This window comes from Ambystoma mexicanum, chromosome 9, assembly GCF_040938575.1.
Source record: "Ambystoma mexicanum isolate Mex_15411 chromosome 9, UKY_AmexF1_1, whole genome shotgun sequence".
Classification (NCBI taxonomy): domain Eukaryota; kingdom Metazoa; phylum Chordata; class Amphibia; order Caudata; family Ambystomatidae; genus Ambystoma; species Ambystoma mexicanum.
The window spans coordinates 1,276,512,474-1,276,537,896 of record NC_090931.1 but is presented as its reverse complement, the minus strand read 5'-3'; the positions used below and the strand labels follow the sequence as shown (position 1 = coordinate 1,276,537,896).

General features: G+C 44.3%; 1 protein-coding gene across 1 annotated transcript in view; it reads left to right on the top strand.

The window, feature by feature from the left end:
- The window catches only part of C9H2orf76 (chromosome 9 C2orf76 homolog), a 273,996-nt gene that overhangs the window by 214,922 nt on the left and 33,651 nt on the right, over window positions 1-25,423 (top strand). The window contains exons 4-5 of the mRNA XM_069616607.1: window positions 12,725-12,762; window positions 13,099-13,180. Of these exons, the coding sequence (XP_069472708.1) occupies window positions 12,725-12,762; window positions 13,099-13,180 (120 nt within the window). The remainder of the gene's footprint in view (window positions 1-12,724; window positions 12,763-13,098; window positions 13,181-25,423) is intronic.

Sequence of the window (25,423 nt, the reverse complement as noted above, 5' to 3'; positions counted from 1 at the left end):
GGTCGACTAGGTTGGTGGCGTTTAAGTTCTTCTAAATGGAGCTGCCCAAGATGTTATTGATTAATGGGCATAGGCTGGGCAGTGTTATGTTCTGGGAGTTCCTGGATAAAGCTGGAGAGGCAATTATGGGGGCTAGGGTGTGGTTCCCTGGATATCAAAGTATATGTAGTGATGGTCTGTCCAAGCAGTGGGTGTATTCTGGAGTATTTAGTCTGGCACAGTGCATTTGTTGCCTCTGCAGCAGGCCCGGAAGCATAGCTCTGGGCGAGAGGAGCACATGGCTGCTGCCATGGGGCTTGCCTGCCAGTCTGCCCACGTGCACTAGACTCTTACTTTTTGAAATCATCCTTTCCGAGTTCATTAATTCCAGGACTTTCAGTTTTGATTTTTCAATTATATATGCAGCACTGCCAGCTACAGGCAGCAAAGGAAAAACACCCCCCCCCCCGCCCACTGAGTTATTTGGGGCAGAAGATCGTCTTTGGCTCTGTAAAAATAATCTTTTTTGTCAATAATGCAAGTTAAAGCATCTCCATTCTGCACTGCACACAATGTATTTACTTGGAATGGACAATGAAATTAGGTCAGATAACTCAAAAGTAAGTCTAGTGCATGTGGGCAGACTGGCAGGCGAGCCCCATGGCAGCAGCCATGTGCTGCTCTCACCCAGAGCCATGCTGCAGGGCCTGCTGAGGAGGCAACACACGCTCTGTGCTGGACGGGGTTTCCCTTGAGTATGCCCAAAGATGACGGGATTTCATATGCTTTCTCTATATGTGCAGCTGTCTGGGGGTCGGCCAGCCGTGACGGCTCCTGCTATTACTGCTGGCACAAAGATGGACCGTGCCCAGAACCAGTGGGGTGTGACAGAAGGCCGGACACACAGCTGTAGCGTAGGCCTAAGGGGTCCCTTTCACACTGGTGCTGTCGGCCAAAGATGCCTCAGCTGCAGAGATGAAGGAGCAGGCACTGGCGAGCTTTCGCCGTCACCAACGTGTTGCCGCAGCAATGAGGGAGCTGGCAAGGGACAAGTGCCCACAGATCCTTCAACATGGGGCTCCACGATGTCCGGCTGAGCAGGGTGGGCAGGCCACTGTCCAAACCCCACTCTACAGCGCCTCAAACACCCCAGGCTGCACCAGCAACAGTGGCCCCATGCTTGGACCCATTATTCCCGCTACAGTGGCTCTAAGGGGGCGCGACAGTACTAGAGCTAGCGCAACCTGACCTCCCATGCCTTTCGCAGCATGGCTTATCCCTACTTCGAGGTGCTCAGCGTTAGCTCCAGTGCCTCGTCTGCCTCCGAGCAAAACACTGGACTTGGGCTGTAGTACGGCTATATGGACTGGGCTGGAGGCAGAGCGGCTCATAAAGATCTCCAGAAGAGTGATGCGACTAAAAGCAACAGCCATATCGATACAGTGAAAACCAGTCAGTCGCTGGCGCTGATCACGCTGCAGGCAGAGAAAGACCCAGCCGATTCAGATGAGCCGGCAGGATAGGTCAGGGGCAACGTGTTTGTCTTTGATACAAGACAACGCATGGCAACATCATTTCAAATCCTGCACAAATAATTAATACATTATTTAAAATACCGGGGTTTATTGAGTAATATAAAAAACAGTATCAATGGTAGAAATATAAAACACTGGTGCTGTGTATACGAGCTCCCGTGTGGTCCTCCCTGCCTGCGGATCTCTGTGTCTCAGTCCGGACAGCACACACAGCTCCACCGCTGCCACATCACACCCGGCACCACTGATGGCTCAGCTTCTGATCTCATCTAGAGCTGCTGCCGGCTGCCCTCGGGCGAGCAAGCTACACAAAGTGGCACACTGCCACTGGTGTGCACAGGGAATGAGAGGAGCATACGTTCAGGATCCCACTCACTCTCTCTGTTTCTTTGGGGCTGCTGAGGGGGGCACTACCGACGCTTGGCATGCAGGGGAAATGCTAATGTGATGCATTAGCAGTACATATTTTATAAATAACTACAAAGTAAAATACAAAGTAAACAGCCTTGCCCCTCCCCTAATGCTGAAATAAAATGGTTGCCTGGGGGGAAAAAAAGACAAACTGGAGATCCAATCACATCATACTGACATCATGAACTGCATATCCAATCAAGTACTATTTACAGCAGACAACACTAGACACCCACAAGAAAATATATGGACATTTTGAGACATTTTAGAACAAAAGGTAACTATCACTGTAACTTGTTTATCTTTAGCACAAAATACATTAAAATATGTAACATAACTTAAAAGCTGCAGTAAATATGTTTTAAAGCATCAATAAAGTCAAGTAACATTTTATTAACATTAACACATGGCGGCCGCCATCTTGTAAGTAAAAATGGCTACCAAATTCAGCACACAATACAAATGCAGGTAAATAGTGCAAAAGGGGTGTAGTTTAAGGTGGAGATGGGTGGGAATGGGAGGAAAACCATATATATTTGACTGCGAGATGGGTGTTACATGGGTGGGACATATAGCCAAACAGATCCATTCTCATTCTCATCTACATTGAAAAGTATTGGAGACCCTAATTCAAAGCCCCTATTTGAAGTTCTTATGTGAAAGCTATTATTTTAAAGACAATAGCTCTGGCTTAAAGGTAGTCCTTGACACCAGACTCTACTGGGAATCGGGGTGTACAATGTCTGAAAAACTCCAGAATGCATGCATGCCACATTATCTTTGTGAAGGTAGGAAAGAATGTGGAACCAGATCTTCCAGGCAGTTCATCTTCCTGAGGCACTGCCAAAGCTTCAGTCAGTCCATTTGCACATAAATGGCTTTAGAGACAATCAAATATAAGTTTAGAGCTTGAAACTTGGATTGGAGAATAATAGATCAATCAGTTTCCTGAATAGTTTCTTCTAATCTATTAATTTCTGCTTGAAGAAATGTAATACATTTCATTGAGTATTTCTGGTCTTCAGTCATTCTTTAATCATAAACCTCTTGTTAATCCATCAAAGTTCTATCTGGGTTTTATGAAAAATCTGGGAGTTGATCTTATTGTGAGTAGAAAGTCTTGAGACTATGCAGATAGTTGACTTGAGTAACAGTTAGATTCACTCTCCTAGACAACTGTTGCACGCACAAGCATTTTGGTTCACTCTCCAAACGAGATGAAACGTTTTCTTGCATTAATTCACCTTCTGCGCATGCGCCATAATCATTACTCTTATTGCATGAAGAAAGCTACAGTTTACTTCTTGTGCCGCTAAAATGCATGTGCACCTATTGTCAGGAATTATGTGACAACACACTCCTTGCCGCTTTCCTGCATGCACTTTTTACTTTTGTCAGACTCGCTAGTCTAACTAATCGTCAAAGGATTAGCCACCTTCCCTTAACACATGGCGTATTTCAAACGATACGCAACTGCTACTCCTCAGTCCAAAACTCAGGAAAAGAAACAAGACGCTGGAGCAACCCTCCTTTACTTGAAGCTGTTTAACAGATCTATGCTATTTATAACAAGGAAACTGAACGCGTGCATCAGCATACAGTTCTGACGCGCTCAGAAGAAATGCAATATTTGAGACTCTCATCTTCTAACGCAGATATCTTTTAGAGAAATAACTTAGATTTAACTTTAACCTAAATACCTGAAACTAAAAGGAAAGACAATTAAGACTGTGACTGGATACTTTTCTTTTACTTAGCTTCTTATCTGCAGTTTAATGAAATGCTGTGCTCCCACCAACATTATTAGCTTGTCTTGTCCCACACAGGGTTCAATCATGTAGTTCTTCTTTCTTGAATTCTTAATTCAGTTAATTTATCACTAGGCCAAAAAACACAAAGGCGTTTCAACTTAACAGGACCTTCCTGATCTTCATTGGACAATGAAAGACAGTTTAGAATGCCAACTAGATCAACAGCGGGATCTCTGCACCAATCGGTGTCCAGCTCCTTCTCCACCATGATGGATTGGTAAACCTTCACTCTGAAGCACACTTGTCAAGGCCCAAACCAATGTATTCCCTTTTTGTATCAAAATGACCATAGTGAAACATTAAATAATTAGAGCCACACTAGAATAACTAACTAATGGCCTGACCCAGACCTGACGCTAGGCCATGGTCCCTGCAGTGAAAAGGCAACCAGGCAAAGGATGACGGGATAGGTGAATTGTGGGAAAGCCAATGAGACAAAAACATAGACTTAACACTAAACATGTAGGGAAATTCAAAAATAAGGTTGTGTGATAGTGATTGTTGGGATGAATGAATAATTTTCTGTATTTTGAACCAGAGGACAACGTGATAAAAAGAAAGGAGGAGAGCTTCCCTTATTGACCAGCAGAACTTTCATGGACGCAGTTACTAGTATTGTGGTGGTATTATATAAAGCCATGTTTTGGATGCGCGATGGCCTTGAGGCGTCCTCTAGAGTGCCTAGGAGTTGTGGGGGCTAATAACATATGGAAAACCCTACAAAGCCTGGGAACGTTCTGGTATAGTCCACTGACGGACGTATCAGAGCCAAGAATGTCTTGTGCAGAATGCATGTTGCAGGGACAAATGACAATGGACTAAAAGATCTTTCCCACCATAAGCGAAACCAGATTGTCCTCGGATGGAAAAATGAGACCAAGTGTTGCCATTGTATGTAGTGAATTGGTAAATACGCTAATAGAATGCAGGAGAGAATTAAATTGGAGATGAGCTGCATGGAAGCTTAGCTACAACAAAGGAGACATTCACATTTAGGACAACTCTCTAGCGGATCGACTGTTCATGGTGATTCCTTGAGGAGCTGGAAAGACGCACTCTAGGACAGAGTTGTTCAACTCCAGGCCTCGAGCGCTGGAACCCTGACAGGTTTTCAAGATTTCTTCCATTAATATTCATGAGAACAAATTAGCATACATTTAGAATCATTGTATGCAATTGATCCCATAAATCTTAAATGGGGGGTTATCCTGAAAAGCTGACATGTTTCTGTCTCACAAGACCTGGAATTGGAAACCCCTGTTCTAGGCCATGAACAGCTTGGTTCTTGTTGGGGAAAATTCTCAGAAATGTGCTATTTCCCTTCTACCATAAAGACCCACAGCTCTTTTGCTGGACTTTAGGACTTTTAATTTCTAAACCCAGAGAGAGTGAGAACCTTGTTCCCCACTCTCTCATGTATTTTTCTGCAATTTGGACTCTGTGTTTCTTTTGACTGACAAACTCCATAGGCATAATCGTTACAGTGTGACACAAAGCACCTTCAGTGCAGTGACACAGGGAAGTCTCTTGGATCTCCCAAAGGTTTAAATACCTTCTCTTGGTGAAACTACTGTTTCCAAGAGCAGTAAAGTGAAATTGACTTTACTTACATTTTGTAACTTTCTAGACCCAGCACACACTATCTTACCATTTGGTGCTGGAGGGGGTAACTTAGTATCTCTTTTTGTCTAGTTTCTCATGTAGCATTTTTATGTTACCATTTCTACAATTAATGGCTGGTGGCAGTGGTTTACTTTTTACTATCATTGTGTGTTTTTATCGCGGGCTGTGTTCGCAGCTGCAGTAAAGCACCCAAGGGTTCCCATATTGTCAAAATGGCCCCGCTCTTGTTTTTTCGCCATTCCTTGCTGGAAAGGTACTTCTTGAGATTTACTGTTCATATTGTCTTTGGCGGGATTCACGAGTGAAGGCTGCCTCTGGCTCCAGTATGTCTGGCAAGGGCAGGAAGTGAGGGAGGTGCCCGAAACTCCCTGTGCTTAATCCCCTTGGTTACAGGAATGCACCCAAAGGTGATTAGCCGGCTGGCTGTCTGGCAAGGACAGCCCCTTTGCTGTGTGATTGACAGCTAGGCTAGAATGAATGGGAGAAACCTGTATAAAAGGCGAGGCTTTTTGGCTTGGAAGGCAGAGTCGACCACTGGATGAATTAATGCGAAGAAGAACTTTGAAGAGACGCCTTCTGCAACCCCTGGACCTTTGGTTTGCCCGGTGAAGCCCTGCTACTGTGCTGAAACTCCGAATTTATTTTGACTAGAGAAGCCCTGCAAGGACGACTTCTCCCCTTGGGTTGGTGGGACCAATCAATCCTAAAGTGAACTTGTTTGGACCTCCTCTCGTAGCTGGCTTTACTTCCACTGCTGCTGCTGCTGGAACCCAAGTGCCAGGGAGAGGAACACCAAATCGAGTGGATCGCTTTTAAGTCGGACCCGAGCACCAGGAAGATCCTCCGGACTTCCCAGAAGCAGGACTGACCAAGCCTGAGCTACATCAGCAGAGTGCTGGACCCCAGATGCAAGGAAAGTCTGAAGTGGTATCCGAGAACCACAGTGTTGCTATTTGCTGACGGACGCAAGGAGCTGAAACCGCGCAGTGCCGCTGCATTGAATTTTGCCCCTTGCTGCCGCCGACCTTCCCATTGTGTTGCAGGAGTTCCCAGAAGTCCTCCCTCTTGTCCCCACGACTGAGGCACAGGAACAACAGGATCTGCAGAGCCACACAGGAACATAAGTCAGCTCTAACTATTTCTTCTAACCAAAGGTAATGTAACCTTAAAAGGACTTACCTCTTGTTGTGTAGTCTTACTTGTTCTCAGTTGATACTTGTCTTGGTTGCCCTTGCAGAGTTGCTTACAGCTTTGCCCCTCACAAACCTCCCAGCTTGCTGCCCTTCAATTGAATCTTATTCGTACAAACGTTTCTAAAATCATTGTGCAAGACTTTTACTAACCTACAAAGAAGATCTTCAGCTCCCCTAGCCTTTTTTCAACTAACATGGACTTTCCTGCCTCCCTGAGAGACTCTTCTACCTCTGACATTGTGCTTTTACCTTTCCCAGAGGAAAGGGTTAATTTACTTTGCATTGGAGGGTTTTAAAAGTACTTACCAGTTTGTGAACTATTTGTTAACCTGTGTTTTATTCCCCTATCTAACCCTTTGCACCCAAACTCAGTATTGCTCTAAATGTAGTGATAAATCATTGTCCACAGTGTCCTAGCTATTTAAGTCACCTAATGGTGTAGGAAGTGTCTGTGTGCCATCCCGAAAGGGTATCGTCTGATTTAGAGAAACGGAGTGTGTTTTGAAGTGCGTTATAATTGTTGCATATATTGCTCTCTTCTGAAGAAGGCTTATAGAACTGACTGTTAAATACATTTATAATTGTTTAAGCAAAAAAACCTTTAGTTTAAGTGTTTATTTGAATAACTGTCACTGTGAAACTCGGTGTTACAACCCTACTGCTCACATTGACCCCTCTTGAAATAAGCCTGGCTGCTCAGCCACACTACCAACCTGTGTAGTACAGACTTATACCAAAGGTTGGGTACCCTGTTGCCAGGAGGTGAAGGTTGCTGTAGTCTTTCAAAGGATACTGCACACAATCGTGCTTAACAGTTCTATTGATCGGTAACCTGGGAGGAACTAAGGGCTCTCACATGAATGGTGGCTTTTGGTCTGTGACTAATCTGGGAGCAAGGCTATGGCCCTGTTATTGACGCTTGCTAAGAGCTTTATGCAAATGGTAACTGTAATGTGGGGGTTTGTATTCCTCTTATAGGAGTTAATCTTCTTTATCCAGGCTTGTTGTCCCTTCACGAATTGGGCTGCAGTTGCCTCATCAGTGGCATAACACAAAAAGAGGGACCCCCCCCGTGCGTCCTGCTGAAGCCCCCACAATCCCTCCTATACCAAAGATTATTTTGTGCCACAGAATCTTTGGCCGACCTGGGCCACCACTCATGCTTAATGATTGCGATGACCATGCTGTTGCTGCAGCATGATGTACACTGCACAATGTGCAAGATTTAAGGTTTTGAATCGCATTTTACATCTTAGATCTAACATAGAAACAAGGGGGATGGCTTCGGGCTCATGGCACCCAAATGTTCCAGCCACCATTGTTTGCGGCCAGTAACATTATTAACCTCATGGCAGGAGAGGAGGCAGCTTTTGGTGCTGGGGGTCGGGTGACTCCTGAGAGTGCACTGGCATAGTAAAGAATTCAAGGTGAATGGTGGCAGGTGGGTATCTATAGTGCAGGGGCATTAACATCTTCCATAGATTAGTGCGAGCAAACATAGCAAGAGCGCTCCAATTAATGTAGGAGACATCTGGTGTTTCTCCTGAGAAAATTTGAAAAATCTGTTAATTATTTTACAGCATTTCATTTTAGAATTGTTTAAAAAATGTATTCAATTGGTTACCTACTCTAATGCATGACAGACAAAATCTAGTAGAAGCAATGTCTCCAACAGTACACATGAGCATTAGACAACATTTTCATGATGCCCATGTTGACAACAAATACCATAATTGCCATTGTAAGTCATTTTATGCCGCTCCACACACACTATACCCCTGCATTGTCAATGTCAATAATTTCATGAAGGGGAGTCCATAATAAATGCCAGCATTCCTAGTGTAAAGCACTTTGATTTTGTGGCCACAATCAATGCAATTATGGTCCCTGTAAATCACTTTTATGAAGCTGTGAACACAATCTAGGCTTGATTTTCAGCGTAAATCACGTTGATGAAGCTGCAGCCACAGTAGATTTCTAAATTCTCAATATAGTTAGTTGGATGATGTGCATATACTATAAGCCAGCATTATCACTCTCAATAACTTCCATGATGCGGCAACCGGCCGCAAAAGCACATGGATGCATTGTGCACATGTGTACATCACCCAAACACACACACACCCACACACAAACCTCACTCACATCATATATCGGAGGCACGAATCAAGAACATGTACAGACTTGAACTCCGTTGGAGTGGCAAAAGCACAACACCAGCCTTCTCTGTCTACACCCCGAGACTCTGGACCCTTTTTCCTCATTTACACCAAATGCACCTCCTTGCTTTTACATTTCAAGACAGTGCTCGAGACCCTCCCCTTCAAGGAATGGATTCTCTCTAATGCCTGGGTCCACAAACCCTCCACTCTATACCTTACCTGAGATCTGCTCCCTCCGGTTTCTTCCCTTGGTTACTTGTAGATCCCTTGCAATCTGTTTCCTTCTTAGTGTACTTCCTCACTGACTTGTAAACCACTCTGTTGCTTTCCGAAGCTAGGTCCACCCTAATAATAATAATCCTGAGACACTGCAAACATTTATGTTGACTCCCAATGATCTCAGGTGGTCTTGTTTGCAACCAGTCTTTATGTTGTAAATACATTTCTCTGACTTAGTTTGTAAATCAATCGCTGTTAATAAATAAAAATACTCTCAATAAATAAACCATTCATTAAGTGAGTAAATCTCCGTCATTCTGTAAATAAAATTTATAGGTTATTGGGTTAAGTGGCATAATAATTCCCTGTCTGCTTTCCATAAAATCAAAGAGCATTTTAGAACTTAAAATTTGACATATGTTTTATATGTTTATCAACTGTGATAATGATGTAAGCATGCAACTGTTTTGATCACACAGTGGGCTTGGTTTTAATTTCTCACAATACTGGCTCTTGCAGAATATGAGTCATATTTACCAACTTGGACACGCTTTTGTTTTGGGTGTGAGGCATAAGCTGAGCAGAAAAATGTTGTTTGATGCTGTATTCGTTGGACAAGGGGGCCGCACTATGCCAGTGCTATTCATGTTTATAGAGGGCAGCATGGTAATCTCAGGTTCAGGAGGTGTTTAGAGTCTGCCTTTGCAGCGTTACATTAGACGTGGCCTTTTTCTTAAATGGAGTGACGCTAATGTGTATTATTTAATTATTTGGGTGCGTGTAGATGCTACATGTCGCCTTCCCGTTGCTTCACAGCCCTTGTCGGCCTTGTAAAAAATGACATGATACTGCAACTATGACATATCAAAACATGACATAATATAGCATGCCATACTCTTCTACTATACTCGTCTCCAGACTCTTCTACTGCTCCACTCTTTTCTTTGGACTCCCCTTCTCTCACCTCACGACTCCATCTTCTCTTCTCTTGACTCACTAGGTTGGCTCCCATTTCACTCCCAGCTTAACCTCCTCTGTCTAGTTTTCAAACCCTCTATTGCCTTGCCCCTCCCTATCTATCCTCCCTTCTCACTTTCTACACTCCTTCTCGTTCTCTCCGTTCTGCGGATCTCTTCCTTCCCTCTCCTCCTCCTCCACCGTGTGCCCCTTCCCGCTTCCGCTCCTTCCAACTTCTGGCTCCTTTCCATTGGAACCGCCTACACCTCCCTGTCTGCTCCATTACCTCCTACCCCTCATTTCACACTTCTCTAAAATCCTATCTCTTCCATTCACCCCATAGCATCTTTTTGCTTCGTCTCTCACCACTGAAACCTCCTCATTCACCTCCTACCCCCCTCTCTCACTTTGGTCCCCCTCCAATTGCGCTTAACCTCATCAATAATGTAAATTTTCTTTGTACTGTTTTCTGGTTTGATTCAATGTCATGTATTGCTCGTTGTATTTGCTTTTTCCTCGTGTAAAGTGCTTTGGATTAAAGCGCTATATAAATCTAAATTAATACAAAATACAAATAATATGAAGTAGGCGGCGTACTTGTAATACAAAACCACTGGTCAGTCCAAAAATTGAAGATGAGGGGGGAGTAGAAATAAATATACCATTTAGATTAAAGGTAAACGTTTGCGAATGTCCCCTAAACATGACAAATATCCTTTGGTAACAAAATACATAGAAGGAAGTAGAAGTTCAGCAGAAATGTGTGTCTATTGGACGGGAGCAGGAGTAACACTCCCATCAAGGCAGACAGAACGTGTAGATTAAAAAGTAACGGGTAGAGTTCTCATTCTTTTTTTCAAATGTATCACTGCAAGGTGGCAGGATGGATTGCATTAAAACCTGGCCACGCAAATTAATTTCCTACAACACAGACTCCCAGACCTGGGTACTTTTGCCAGCAGCAGGACGAATGGCATTGGGTCAGTACCTAGGCAGGTAAATCCTTCACAAACCTTTGCAGGATTAAGATAAAGCCTATGGAAACCTTAATTCATGTGCACCAACCTTGCCCCCCAAGAATAGGCATTTTTCGAGCAATATGTAGTTTGTTCAGTCAAAATATTTCAAAAAACACTTCAAGGGATTTCCTGAGGCAGCCAGGGGGAGCATGCAACCTTCCGGGTGTCTTGGGAAACATTGGAATCCTAGGATGGATGGATGGATTATCTAAAACGCCTGCCTCCAGGGCCCCAGGGATTATGGGTGCCTGTCATTTCTATATTGTACCCTCGTTTACCTGCAATCAGACCTGCCAGGATATAGTGGGAGTGATTTAAAAATGTAGGACAAGAAAAATATTTTATTAGGTTATAGGAGTTTTAAAAAAGTGCACCTTTCATTGAAATGCATGTTGGCGCAGAAATGCATCACAGCAGGATGAGATATTGGATCTTAAAAAGATAGGTTTTGAAATGAGATTGGTTTCATTGTAGCGAATTCCAGATCTTGATTGCCTTTCCTCTAAGTAGAAGGTGGCATTTAACAGATTGATTTGATTAGATCTTGAAGGATGAGCACACGTACGGAATCTGATTTTCTTGAAGAAAGGGGTCGAATTGAGTCAATGTCTTGCACACGTTTGTACATTGTGCTGCTTTTATGCTTTATAAAAGTAGCGAATGGCAGCTACAAAACACACAGAATTCAATTGCCAATGCCCTTAATTGTGCCTCCTGGTTTGAAAGCAAAGTCTTATGATTGAGATTTTTAATTTACATTTTCTGTGGGTGGCATCTGCAAACACTGGCAATGCAGGCTTTGGATATCGGACATTGACATTGATTTGTCCTTCGTACTAATTAAAATGGGTGACAGATGGTATAAAACGAAATGCTGCGCCTTTTTCAGCAGCATTATAGAATGCCGTTTTACATTTAAGAATGGTACATGTTGCATGTTTCGATTCAAGCGCCCAGTAGTTCTAAGAAGCATGGTCTGTGCAGTACTGCTGCAAGTAAAACATTGACACATAGTACGTCCTTCTGTATAACAATTGTAACTATGTCCGTAGCTAAAATATTCTAGAGGAAAAAGTGCAAGGACATAGTGGCAAAATAGACAATAGGCACATTTGCTTCGAATGCCTGTGAATCAATGTTAAAAGAAAAACACTTCTACAAAATGATGGAACAAAGAAATTCTCTTTTCCATGGAAAAAGTATTGTAATATCTTAAATAAATGGTTTTTGGCATGACATTAAACTTAAGAAAAAAAAAGAAAGAACACAAACTACAAAGAAAGTGGCCCCAATGTCCTGGTGGCCAGACGCCCTAGTGGGTTTAGATTAGGGACTGCTGTTACTCTTTTATTTATTTATTTGCATTTGTAAAGTGCCTAAGCCCTGAGACATCAGGGTGCTGTTGCGAATCTGTTACATGTCACATATTCTTAACAGAAATAGCATAGACGTAAAATTTGAGAAAAAGAGGATATTCACAAAAAAATTGTTAGGGGGACTAAAATGTACAACAGTTCGGAATTGTTACTTCTTAAATCCGGAATTTGTCATGACAAAGTCATGTAAAGAGGAATGTTTTGAGTTTTCCTGAACGCCCAATGTGAACTTTCTGCTCGTAGCAACGGTGGGAGGTTGTTCCATTGGGACGCTGCTATGGATGGGAAGCTCACCCCTACCCCTCTGGCGCGCTTCTATTTAGGTGGGAATTATGAATATAACCATTTAAGCTTAAATCCACTTGTTGTACCTTTTTATAGAATAGGCATATTTTCATTTGAGAATGTTACTTTAACATGTTTCTGTTATTACATTTAGATACCATGAAGATAATTCATCAAGCACATGGCTCCAAGGTATGTGTGCATGCTGCTCATCATATTTTCAGGGTTGTCGTGAAGAGTAACTGTGTGAAAGGCCCTACTAACTGGTCCCATCTCAAAATGACCCCCATCCAGTTCTGGGATTTTGGTAGACATTGCTTTCTATACGGGCACTTGAGTCCCATGCTTACAATGTAGAAACCAGAAAGCTAATGGCCCTAACATGCGAACCTCTCTATTGGCATAACGGACAGGACTCTTGAAAATTGACATGTTAGTAGCAAGGGAGAGGGGAAATCCTCTTCTTTTTCATGAAATTGCACAAACACTGCCTTTTAAAGCTTTTGGGCATTTCTTTCTTTTCTTTAGACCAATGAACTTGTAGTGAGTTTGGAAGATGACGACACACTCATCCTAAAAGAAGAAAGTAGTTTGAAGGAAGCGGGAGTAGGTAAGGCTTTTTCCTCAGTGAGGCTGTGGTGGGTGCGTAGCCACATTATCACTTTTGTGAATCTGCTCCCTCGTAGAATGTGGGCAGGGGGAACGCTGCATGAAGTGCTTTGCATTGCGGCATTTGCAACTCATTGTTTGCAGCCCGATGCAGGGGCAAGCACAATGGGTTTGCACACACCTGCGCGGCAAGTAGAAACACTCATGCTTGGCATAGCCATTTTATTTTAATGTTCCCACATCTGAAGTGAAGATTGAAACTTGAATGCTTTTTCAGTGAGTAGGCCCTTCAATTTATTTGAATTTGTATAGCGCACAGCGGCCGTGAGGCATCGTGGCGCTGTTACAGAAAGGTTTTGTTTGGTACATGCATGGGTGAGGTATCGTGGTGCTGTTACAGAAGATTATAATTGGTACATGAATGAGTGAGTCAGGGGACAAGGCAGAAAACGCAAAGGATACATTACACACATTGCAAACACGGAGAGAGGATCGGTTTCCTGTGGCAGTGCTAGGAATATTTCCTTACATTGCATTACATACATAAAGGGAGTATCAATTTCGTGTGGCAGCGCCAAACATAATTCAGGTACATGGTGACAGCATGGTTAGTTGAACAGTTTGGTTTTTAGCAGTTTGCGGAAAACATTTTGGATTCCACATTTCTGAGTGTGGCAGTGAGTGAATTCCAGTTCTTAGGGGCTAGGTATTGGAAGTTGGAGCCTCCTGCTTTTACCCTTTTGAAGATTGGGATCTGGATCTGGTTGGCGAGATGTGATCTGATGGGTCTGGGTGATGGGTTGCGGGTAATCCTTTCTGAGAGGTAGGGAGGGGCATTAAGTGACAGGCACTTGTGTGTGAAGGCCATGTTTTTAAGAGGATGCGCTCTCTAATAGGTAGCCAGTGCGCATCTTTCCCGGCCTGGGAGAAGTGTTCCCTCTTGGGAATGCTCAATGCTGCTCTGAGGGCATTGTTTTGTGTTACTTGGAGCTTGTTGATGTTTTTGGCGGAAGTGCCAAGGAAGAGTGCGTTGCAGTAGTCGAGCTTGGTGCCTACTGTGCTCTAGCAATAGATAGGCGATTTTGACAGACAGGAAGGGCTTGACGCCATTGATGATTTTTATGGTGAGGGCAGCGGAGGAGGCTATCGCGTTGACCTGGTGTGCCATTGTCAGTGAGGAGTCAAGGTATACCCCTAGGATTTTAGCTGATGTTGACGCAGTTATGGTGATATTACCAATGTTAAATGTGTTGTATTGAGGGAAGAGTTTCTTCAGTGTTTCTTTAGTGCCTACCAGGAGTAGCTCTGTTTTATCTCCATTGAGACAAAGGCTGTTGGCTGCCATCCATGTTTGGATGGCTGTGTAGATGTTGGTAAAAGTTGTGGCGTCTTGTTCGTAGATGCAAGTTAGGGGGAGAAGGACTTTGGTATCGTCGGCATAGTTTGTGTAGGCTGTCGCGTCGATCCAGGTCGTTGAAAAGGGGGAGGGTGAATATGGGTGGGTGCAGTGCACGAACCTTGTGGAACTGCACAGTGTATAGTGGTAGGAGGGGCACATGCAGAGTCTGAGAATACTCTCATGAGTCACCCTTTGAGGAATGACTCAATCAAGGCTGTGGCTTGTGGGGAGAAGTGGGCAGCATTTATTAGTTGCTTGCCGAGAATATCATGGTTTACGAGATCGAAGGCAGCAGAGAGATATAACAGAAGGAGAAGTGCAGGCTTGCCTTCGTCCCATGATGTCTCCCAATTGAATTTTGAGATCGAGGAGGGTGGATTCCATTCCATGTCCCAGGCGGAAACCTGATTGCCATTTACCTAGGATTTTGTTTTCTTCCAGAAATTGCTGGATTTGCGTGTATGCCACCTTTTCTAATATTTTGAGCAAAAAAGAGACGGTGGTGGTGACCCTGTAGTTATTGGCTACTTCAGGGTCTAGGGAAGGTTTTATTTAGGAGTGGGCGGACCCACACTTCTTTAAGGCTGTCAGGAACAGAGTTGGTTTTGAAGGATGCATTGATGAAAGTTCTTAGAAAGGGGGCAAGGGTTTCTGCGCAGTCTTTGATTAGTTTGGCTGGGCAGGCATCACCTTTGCAGTTTGATGGCTTTATTTTGGAGACAATATCTAAGACTTCAGAGTCAGTGACCTCCCTGAATGAGAATGGTTTTATGTTGTTGGGAATGCTTTCAGTATCTGGGTGTGGCGATGGGGTGGTCTGTTTGGAGAGGTTATTATGATGCTCCTCTATTTTTTTGTTGTTGCAGTAACTCAATTTTATTTAACAGCGCTGTCTGAACGCTGGTGCACCATGTTTTGTCTTTGACAATCTCATGAGATTTAGTTGCTGGGGTGGATAAGTCTTTGAAAATGGCAAAGAGTTCTTTGGACTCGGATGTGGTGTTGGTGATACGTTTGTTGTAGGAAGACAATTTGGCTGTCAATATAGCTTTCTTGTAATGAGTGGCTAGGGTCTTATAGGAAGATAGTGTGGATTCCTGTGGAGACGATGGCCACTTATTTAAGGCCTTACGTTTTTGGGTGCGCAGTTCTTGCAGATCTGCGGAGAACCAGGTATTAGTGTTTATTTTTTTTTGCTTTTCTGCTTTGTAGGGGTGCAATAGTGTTGACAGCGGTGGTCAGAGTGGCATTGTAGATATCCGCCAGAACCGAGGGGTCTGGGGATGTTGGTATGTTGTGTGTTAGAGGGTTAAGGTGAGGGAGTATCCTTTCCTTGGTAAGGTTCCTTGCACTATATTAAATAAACACACACTTCTGGCTAGTGCAGGTGGGATAGGGTTGAACTTTTTAGGTGAGCTGGCACCTGTTGGTAGGAAGAAGTGTATAAGGTGGTGGTCAGACCAAGAGGCAGGGGTGTTGGAGCTGGCGTCTATACCACAGTTTTGATCTACCATCCAGTCAAGGATGCGTCCTTTCCAATGGGTGGGTGTGAGGATTTTTTGTAGGAAGCAGAGTTCCTATAACGCCTGGACCAAGGCATTGGATGGTTTGTCTTTCTGGTCGTTGAGACCGAGATTGAAATCCCCTAGGAGATCTGTTTTTGGTGGAGCTTTTGGGGTTTTCACCTAGGAGGTGTATGAGATTCTCATGGAAGTCTACTATGGGGCCTGGTAGGCGGTAGGCTAAGTGTAGTGTCACAGTGGTGTTTGGGGAGATGGAGATCTTAACTGCGAGGGAGTCAGTGTTCTCCCCAAGGTTGGAAAGGGTTTGTCTGAACTCTAGGCAGTCTTCGACTATGAGGGCAACTCCACCCCCGCTGGTTGTGTGCCTGTCTTTCCTAATGATAGTGTCCTTGTGGTAGGGGTAGTGTGAGGGCAGGGCCAACCGCTTCGTGAAGCCAGGTCTCTGTGATGGCTAGGATGTCGAGATCGAGATTGGTGATGCGGTCATGTATTTCTGTGGCATGTGCTGGGAGGGATCTAGCATTGATTAAAGCACATTGTAGATTAGTGGGTGCTGTATTCTTGCTTGCTTTGGATTTGGCCTGGAGGGACAGTGCATCTGGTGTGGTGGTACTGTTAGCGTACAGTATAATCTTGTTTTACCTTTGGCTGGAGGGGTGGGCAGTGCAGCTGATGTGGCGGTACTGTTAGTGTTCAGTGGGATGGATGTGGTAGGAGAAATAGCATTGGTGTGGCGGCGAGAGCCTAGTCTGGCGTTTCTGAGATTGAGGCGACATGGGATGAGCAGAGTAGGGCGAGAGGCAAAGTGTGTGATCCATTCAATGGGGATAAGTGTTGCGGGGTGATGGCAGGGTCTAAGTGCCAGTTCTTTGTAGTAGGTTTGGAGTGAAAAGACGGAAGGAATTTAGTGGGTGTTATGGCTGAGGGTAGGGTACCTGCAGTGGCTGGCATTGCTCTCTGTGGGGGGTGCAAAGTAGCTGCGGATGGCAAGGTCAGTGTGAGGGAGATCTGTATATGGTTGGTAGTGGGGTAGGGTAAGGGGCTGGCTTTGGCAGCTAGGTGGTAATGTGCGCAGGGGGCTGGAGGTTGGGCAGGATGGCGTGGAGCGGTCTAGGCAGTGAACTGTTGAATTGGGGCAGAAGTGGAACAGTGCAGAGCAATAGGATCTTGTACAGTATTAAGGTTGAATAGAGGGCAGAAAGCGGTCTACGGCACAAGCAGCAAAATGCAGACTGGGGCACTGGTGCAAAATACCTTAAACAATTTAGGGCAGGCAATGCACTTAGGTGCAGAATCAAGCAGTTATGGCACAGGCATAGATATATATGGCATAGATCTCTGGGGGGGCAGGGCACAGGATGCAGACTAGGACACGCGTGCAAAATATAAGATACAATTTGGGGCGGGCAATGCACTTAGGTGCAGAATCAAGCAGTTATGGCACAGGCATAGATCTATTTGGCATAGATCTCTGTGGGGCAGGGCACAGGGTGCATACTAGGGCACTGGGTGCAAAATACAGTACCAATGCGATCTGTGTCATGGGTACGACGATCGAGTTGGGGCAGGCAAAGCAATTAGAGAAGTAGCGAGAATGAGGATTACCTCTGCCAGGGGCTAATATGCATCAGCATGGCTAGTGATACAGTTCAACATTTCGATAGTTATCCACAGTTGGAGAGCTGGCTGTGGACAGGACGATGGGCACAGCGTGACGAGTAGGATGGACGTCAAGACAGTCCAGATGATATTGCATAGTTCAGTACGTTGGTTATGTGCAGCAACTTTGGATGTGGGTGCTGATATCAGGAGAGGGCACTAGGCAGCTCACATAATGCAGGTCATAGGCGGTTGGTAATCTTAGCAGCTCGTAGAGTATGAAGACTGGCCGAGAATCTGGATACTGTGGAGGTAAGAGAGCGGAGACAGCAGATGGTTCCTACCATACATGTGGTCTGTACGAGTGTGATACGGCGCGCAGCGAGGATAAGGCACTGCTTACCTGAAGGAGATCTTGCGCTGGATATTTAAGATTGAGTTTTTAGGGACGACAGTGTAGTACGGTCACACAGCTCTCACGCGGACAGTGCGCAGACAGGGCCTTATCCGCAGGCCTTTTTTGAGTTGATTGGTACAGAAAGGGGTAACGTTGCTTAGCCAACGCAGTGGGAGCCTCGGACTGATCCGAATGGAGGAAGGACACCGGCCATCTTGGGATCAGGCAATGTTGACTACGGGCTCAGAATTAGACAAAAAGCACTAGAAATCAGCTGTTTTGGGGTCACTGAAGCATTGTAGTGGGGCTACCTTCAGGCACTGGTGCTCAACAAAATCGTCACTGTATCTCCTTTTACTGACCCTACAATGATTAGAGGTCTTAGCGTGACCCCCCAACCTTCTCCAAGGGTTAGTTAGCCAGAAGATCTCTAGTTTTGGAAACCTAGATATACATGGAGCGGGTGGCTCTGGGTCCCTTGAAGCTCCTCCTGCCTGCTGTTCCCTGTTGTAAAGTTGGGACTTGCATGTGGGGAAATGCGAGGGACAACCTCTTCATAGGTCTCTTTGTGAATTTCCCACTAGATTCAGATCTCTTATATTCAATATGAATGTACTATGATATCTTGTTAAATGACATTTAGTTATGAAGATATGTGCCATCTTTAAATTTCAAATAATGTGTCTATCATCTCCATGCCTCCCTTATTCATTTAAGAATGCTTTCCAAAGCAGACTATTTTATACACACCCCACCAATGATTCTGTGATCTTGTGTCCCCCAAGGAGTGCATTCTAGGGTTACCGTTTGGTGACAATCGGTTATGTTTTTTGTTGGTACCCTCTCCACCTCCAGTGTTGAGACCCGTTGCTGCCCACATCCCTTCCCCCTTTAGCACACCTGGGTTTGCAGCACCCATAATCCCCACACCCCCCCCAGCAAGGAGCCTATTCCCTGTGCCTTTGTGCGCCCTGTGCCTGGTGGTCTGTTGCGAGTCTGGGATGCTCCTCTCCCCTTTTTATCTAAGGCCCTCTATCTGTGGTCCAATTAAGTTGGTCCCATCTTTCACCCCTGTTTCCACTTTGACCCTGTAAGGGGACGGGTACACCTGGGTCTCCCTCCCATTCAGATGGCCCTCTACTTCCCTGCACTTCACTCTGGTCTGCCACCTCACCCTTCATTTTCCTCTGTGTGTTCCATTCATGGTGAGTGGGTGAGTCAAAGTTATTTGGGTTTTGTATTGTGAAAATATCTCCAGGGGTATGTTTGCTTATCAAAATATATATCTTCTTTTAATGTTTACAAAAGTATTTTAAAAGACAGGAAAACCTTTCACCTTTTTATGCACTTTAAAACTTGGGGCATATACAGGTTTCAATTTCATATTGCCAATAAAAATACACATCAACAAGCATCACCTTTAGACAGAGTATTCACAAGACATGCAGTAATCTAACACCTGAAGACCACCATCAACACCCACTAAACTAATCTAAAAGTCGACACATTGTGTTTCAACCCTTATAGAGTCCATTAAGCTCTCTTGGTCGTTACAGCCTTCATCAGGATAAATATAATTACAATGGCCTTCCAAAGGCTCCAGCCATTAGGTCAAGTGGAAGTATTGAGTGGCAAAATCCTGTTGTTCTGCAATTTAACAGACGCACATGAAATCTTTCTAGTTTATGCACCCCGGAATCAATATTAAAAAATGTTAATGTTCAAATACATACAAATCCTATGCCATAACTTGGTGAGCACCTTGTTTAAGCCCAAAACATGGTGGGTCTATACTTCATCAGTAGTAATTCAACTGACATACCCTAACATGGAATAAGACCATGTAGAAGTGTCTCAACATAGGTATATTGAGATATAAAGCTTATCATATTCCAAATGTAGACTCATCTACCGCAGTATCTGCAATTGTGCAGTGTTCAGCATGGCACACTGTATGGGCAGCAATCCATGGCAATCTTGGTCAATTCTTGTTGATAGGAGTTTTTCATGGTGGTATGGACTCAGGATTAATCTACAATTTCCTTAGGGTTCACTTAGCAGCACTGGCAGATTACTCCACCTTTCAACGCAAAGTTTCTTGGTGGAAAGTGTCTTTTGTTAAGGTGCTTAGGGAAAGGGTACAATGTATGTTTCCACAGGTTGCATACCCACCTCCTTCATAGGAATTAAACACTGTGCTATATCAACACATGGCACCTAATTCGAAAATGTACACAAAGCATCTCTACAATTTCTCTCGTATTTTCTTTTTACATGTTTCTTTTTTTTTTAATTGCCATCACGTCTATATGGTGAGTCAGTGATATGCAGCTCTCAGGATTGTCAAGCCCTCCTTATAGCTCTGCACACAAATAAACACATCCCCATTTTTCACATGTTTATCTCTAGGTTTCATGTCAACCAATCTTCCAAAACCCAGAGACAAGGGGTAGACGGCGCTAAATTTATTTGATGAGCACAGAGCCATCATGTTTTACAAGGACAGAACAAACACTGCACAAAACAAACCAGTTATTTATTTCCTTTGCAACAGTGTCAGGAGGGAAAGCCAGTCATCAAAACAAGCATCACACAGCTGATTCTAAGCTGTATTGAGGAATGCTACAAGTTAGCATTCAAGAGATTTCCATCTCTTAAAGCCAACTCAATATGAGGTACTGGGGATATGATATGATAGGTTATTTATAACGCGCTTAATACCCAGAGGTATCTAAGCGCGGATCCGGGGATCGAACCTGTGTTGCTCTGTGTTGTCTTGCTTCCAAGGCGAGCATGTTGCCCCTCAGCTATCTTCCCGAGACGGGAGGATATACTGGTTTCCATGTACAGATCTGTTTACCCAACTCAACTGCCTAGGCTTGCATTCACGGTCACTCAAAAGTGGGTCAGGTGGTGCTAACATTTTTGTAATGTTCCTTCTGCTCACTATCTGCCAACTTAGTGTACTGCTTGCGAATCGATGCAATGCGTGTGAATCTAAACAAATTCACAAACCCCAAATAACAGATGGTACTTACACAGTAATAGTCTTTCTGTGGCTGGTATCTGTTTATAATCAAATGGACCCTCTCAGTCGCCCCACTTGAGAGCTTTGGATCATTGCACCTACTCCATATTTTTCACTGAAAATACAACCTATTCCTTATTTTCAGTCCTAACATGTACCTTCCTCATGTTAGAAAAACAATAATTCTGAAGATGTGTGCATGCAGAGCATCATGGGTACTTGCACATGTATGTTAGTGAAAGTAAGAAATGCCCAACTGATGTCCTTTGGCTTTGGTAGTAAACAGCATGCAATATCCACCAACTACAACATGGCAGAAAATGCATTGCATGTGATTCTAAACCAATACAACCAAGACACAGCCTATTACTTTGTTTCCCGTAATGGATTACTCTATTGATATGTCTAGCCATCGCTTCAGTTCCCTAAACCATCTCCCCCCACCAAATCAATGGGTGATAACGTTAATGGAAAAGTGCCTGGGATCCTCTATCTGAGGGTTCTGGTGGGAAAACAGCTAGCAGTTATGGTCTGGGAGAGCCGCCAAATGTGACTTGCAGGACCAGCCATGCAGAGTCTTGTCATAGTGTGAGTCCTCTACCAGATCATGCCGTGGCTGATTTCCCCCAATATGCTGTCACTCCAGAGAGCCTTTCAACCCTCTGCCTTTTTTGGTACTACCCATACCTCATGTGAACATAGTTTGAAGTGATTGCAGCTGCCCTCATTGTCTCAACCTCTCTGATTCTGCAGTCGTTGGAGGCCTTTCGGTGATACAGCATGCAAGTGCATTACTGAAGAGAAAAATTAGTTTCCTCTGACAGCCCGGCTCGGGCAATTCAGCTGGAACCAGCCTCCTCTCCTAGAGGGGATGAGTGTGAGACACCCCGGAGCCAGTCACTGGACAAATCCTGCTCATTCATTACTTTTCGTAAGGAAGATCAGGATTGGTGGAATGGTGACCTGGGGACATTAAGTGATCTGGTGTAGTCCTGGTTTCTAGTGCTAAATTTGGCTCATTTGACAAAAGTAATTATGCTAATCTCATTTGATTAGGTTTGGATAGACAGCAGAATTGTAAATGCGAGGCCTCATGCTCTTTTCATGACCCGATAATACATCTGAAGAGAAGCTGGAGAGTTTGCCATGTGCACATTCAAATTAGAGGGAGGAGGGCAGCAGGCACCTGCACTACATCGTCAAAATGCAAACAGATATTCAGTAGATATTATTCTATTCCTACTCGCCATAATTTGAAGAGACTGACAGGAAGGTTATTGGTGTCAAGTGTGTGTAGTCATATTCATTTAATTAAAATGTGTATTTTGATTACTAATTCAAGGTAGGACTTCACTGCATGTTTGGAATTCTAGATAATCGTCAAGAAGTGCACTTTTAAATATTCCAGCTGGAAAGGATGGCAGAGCTGGTGTCTTTAGGAAACAAAACGTAGCTTGAAATGTGTTGACTGTAGTTACAATGTCGCAATGGTTGTCATGAGCCCTTGTATATCTGTCATGGACCTAGAAGAGCCAAGTGCTGGTCACTTGCTGACAGCAAGCAATATTTTTTGCGGTATTTCCTTACCTTCCCGAATCCAGTCAGAAGCTGGGGCTATGCCAATTTTCACTGAGAAACACCCACTTGATTGTGTCAGTCTCTCGAAACAAAATCTCAGAATAAAACATTAACACCTATTAATTCAGTGCTTCGAAGTGGGAGGAATGTGGCATGTGACGCTTTATTTAAAAAGTGATTAAACTAGATCATACAATTAGCAGCACTGCTTCAAACCTGAGTTTGTCACTCAAAAACAAACTTGTTTCAAGGATGTTCACCAGGCGAATATTAATTGTCCCTGTTTGGGCCACACCGATACGTTGTTTGATAGAAGCAGAACAGAGGTAAACATCATATAGCTGCAGCCAGGTCAAAGCGCCACTAATGCTTGGCAAATGGCAGAATTTACTCTACGGTCCTTAAGCCTAACTTTGGATACTAAAGATATTCTCTCTCAGGCTCCGAGCATGGAACTCGGACCCTGCAGAAGCTGTTTGCTCTTTATCCCTAAAGCACCAATGATCACCATGGCCGCACATTCTCTCTCCTCATTCTCTCAATTCTGAAACGACATACTACACATAGCCATTTCCAGAATCTCAGCCACTAAGCGATACGCGGCTTTCCTCGCTACACCACATGTTGACAATGACCTCATATCACATTTATTTGTTCTATCATCAATACGTCAAAAAAGGAAAATCAACTGCATGAGCACATTCATCCATGGAGGGGTGTTCACTTCAGATTGTCCATATATGTTCTAGCCTGTGCCCCCCGTCTCAAGATTCCACTCAATGCAGTGGTAAAATGCAATATGCTGGAAGGGGAGGCAATGTGTCTGTGCTTGAATTGATCTGATGAAGTCTATGGGCCCTCCGATTTAATCACTGTCAGTTGTGTGTGTGTCTATTGTTCTCCCAGTCAGGGATGTAAAATTCCATATAGGACAGCAGGAAGACCTGCAAGTCAATGAGACACATTTTTACTCCTCGGGTATTGCACCCCTTGAGTTGCAAAAATCCACTTTACACGTTTGTGCTGATTGTTCCAAAGTAATTTGTATGTGTTTTTTATTTCAACTCTTTCACAATGATTGTTTTAAATCATTTTCCATATTCATTATGGGGACCGGTTCAACAATCACAGCCACATATTACATCTACAAGCTACTGCCAAATCCAATAAACACTCACTATACATGCTAGCCTCGACCTCTCATCTGCCTTTTATAAGGTGGATAGAGGTCGGTTGTGGAATAAATTACGTGGGTGCGGGATTCCCTAAAGGGCTGCAAACCATGTTTATATTATTTCATTCTAAGGACCTTTTAAAAGTTGGCCTCCAGGCTGAGGGTCTTCTCTGAAAAGAGGTAATTGTTAACTTTATGCCAGGGGTGTGTTCTTGTGCCCATTTTACATAATTGATACATTTTGGATCTCCCCTTTCGGCAGTCTTCTCTCTTTCCTCCTAGGTTGGGCACTCTGGAACTGGGATGGCTTGCCTATGCGGATGACATTCTTCTCTTGGATGTCACACCGATAGACCTGCAGAGAAGGTTGGATTTAACAGTGTCTTACTTATGATATAATATTTTATTTATATCGCGCTCATACACAGGTGTTTCAGAGCGCGACAAGGCAAGGGAGGGGAACAGGGGAGAACGAAAACAACGATCTTACTAGGCCCAGTGACATTGAGAACGTGCAAGTGCATGGGAGAGGGGGAGGGAAAAAGTGCATGGAGGGGAGGGAGAAAGTGGAAAGTGCAGAGCAAAGGAGAAACAGGATAAATAATAATAAAAATAAATACATAATAAAATCAGCACAAAGAGGTAGTGCAGCCAAGTGGCAAGTGCTAGATTTGAGGCAGCAGATCAGATGGGTCTGATAAGTGCAGGAGGGAAAAAAAGGGGGGGCTGTATGGGTACAGATACAAATCCCAGTGCAAGGGGTGGCCCGGAGGCAGTGCGGTAGGGTGGCAGGTTGAGCAGGAACCTGGGACCAGAGACAGAGGGTGTCCTGATGCAAGGTGCCAAGAGCGCAGATCAGCAGGGGAGAGGGGGGGCAAGACAGAAGCAAAGAGGAAGGTCTTGAGGTGCTTCCGGAACCTGAGATGGTTTTCCTCAAGTTTTAGAGTGGCAGGGAGGCTGTTCCAGAGGGAGGCCCCAGCCGAAGACAGAGATCTACCCCCAGCTCGTTTCTTTGAAAAATGACTGACCCTGAGGGAGTTAGAGGAGGAGGAGGAGTGAACAGCTTGAGATGGGAGGTATTTACGGAGGCATAGCGAATATTTTGGACCCAGGCCCCAGAAAGCCTTGTGGACAATGCAGAGGGTTTTAAATGTAATCCTTGCATCCACTGGGAGCCAATGGAGAGATTTCAGAGCTGGAGAGATATGATCCCAGGACTTGAGGCCAAGGACAAGTCTTGCAGTCCTGTTCTGGATTAGTTGCAGAGGGCGGAGAAAAGAGACAGGTAGATTTAGAAAGAGGGAGGCAGTTACAATAATGCAACCTACAGAGAACCAGAGCTTGGGAGACAGTGAGCGTCTGGGGGAAAGAGAGGAAAGGTAGAGTACCTCTGAGGAGGTGCAGTAGGAAGGTTGACTTTTTGGAGACCTCAGAGATGTGGGCAGAGAAGGAAAGTGTAGAATCAAAGATGACCCCGAGGTTCTTACCCTCGCAGGTGTGGGGGTATGAGGTGGGCCACGGGAGGCCGGCCAGAGAGTGAGGGGAA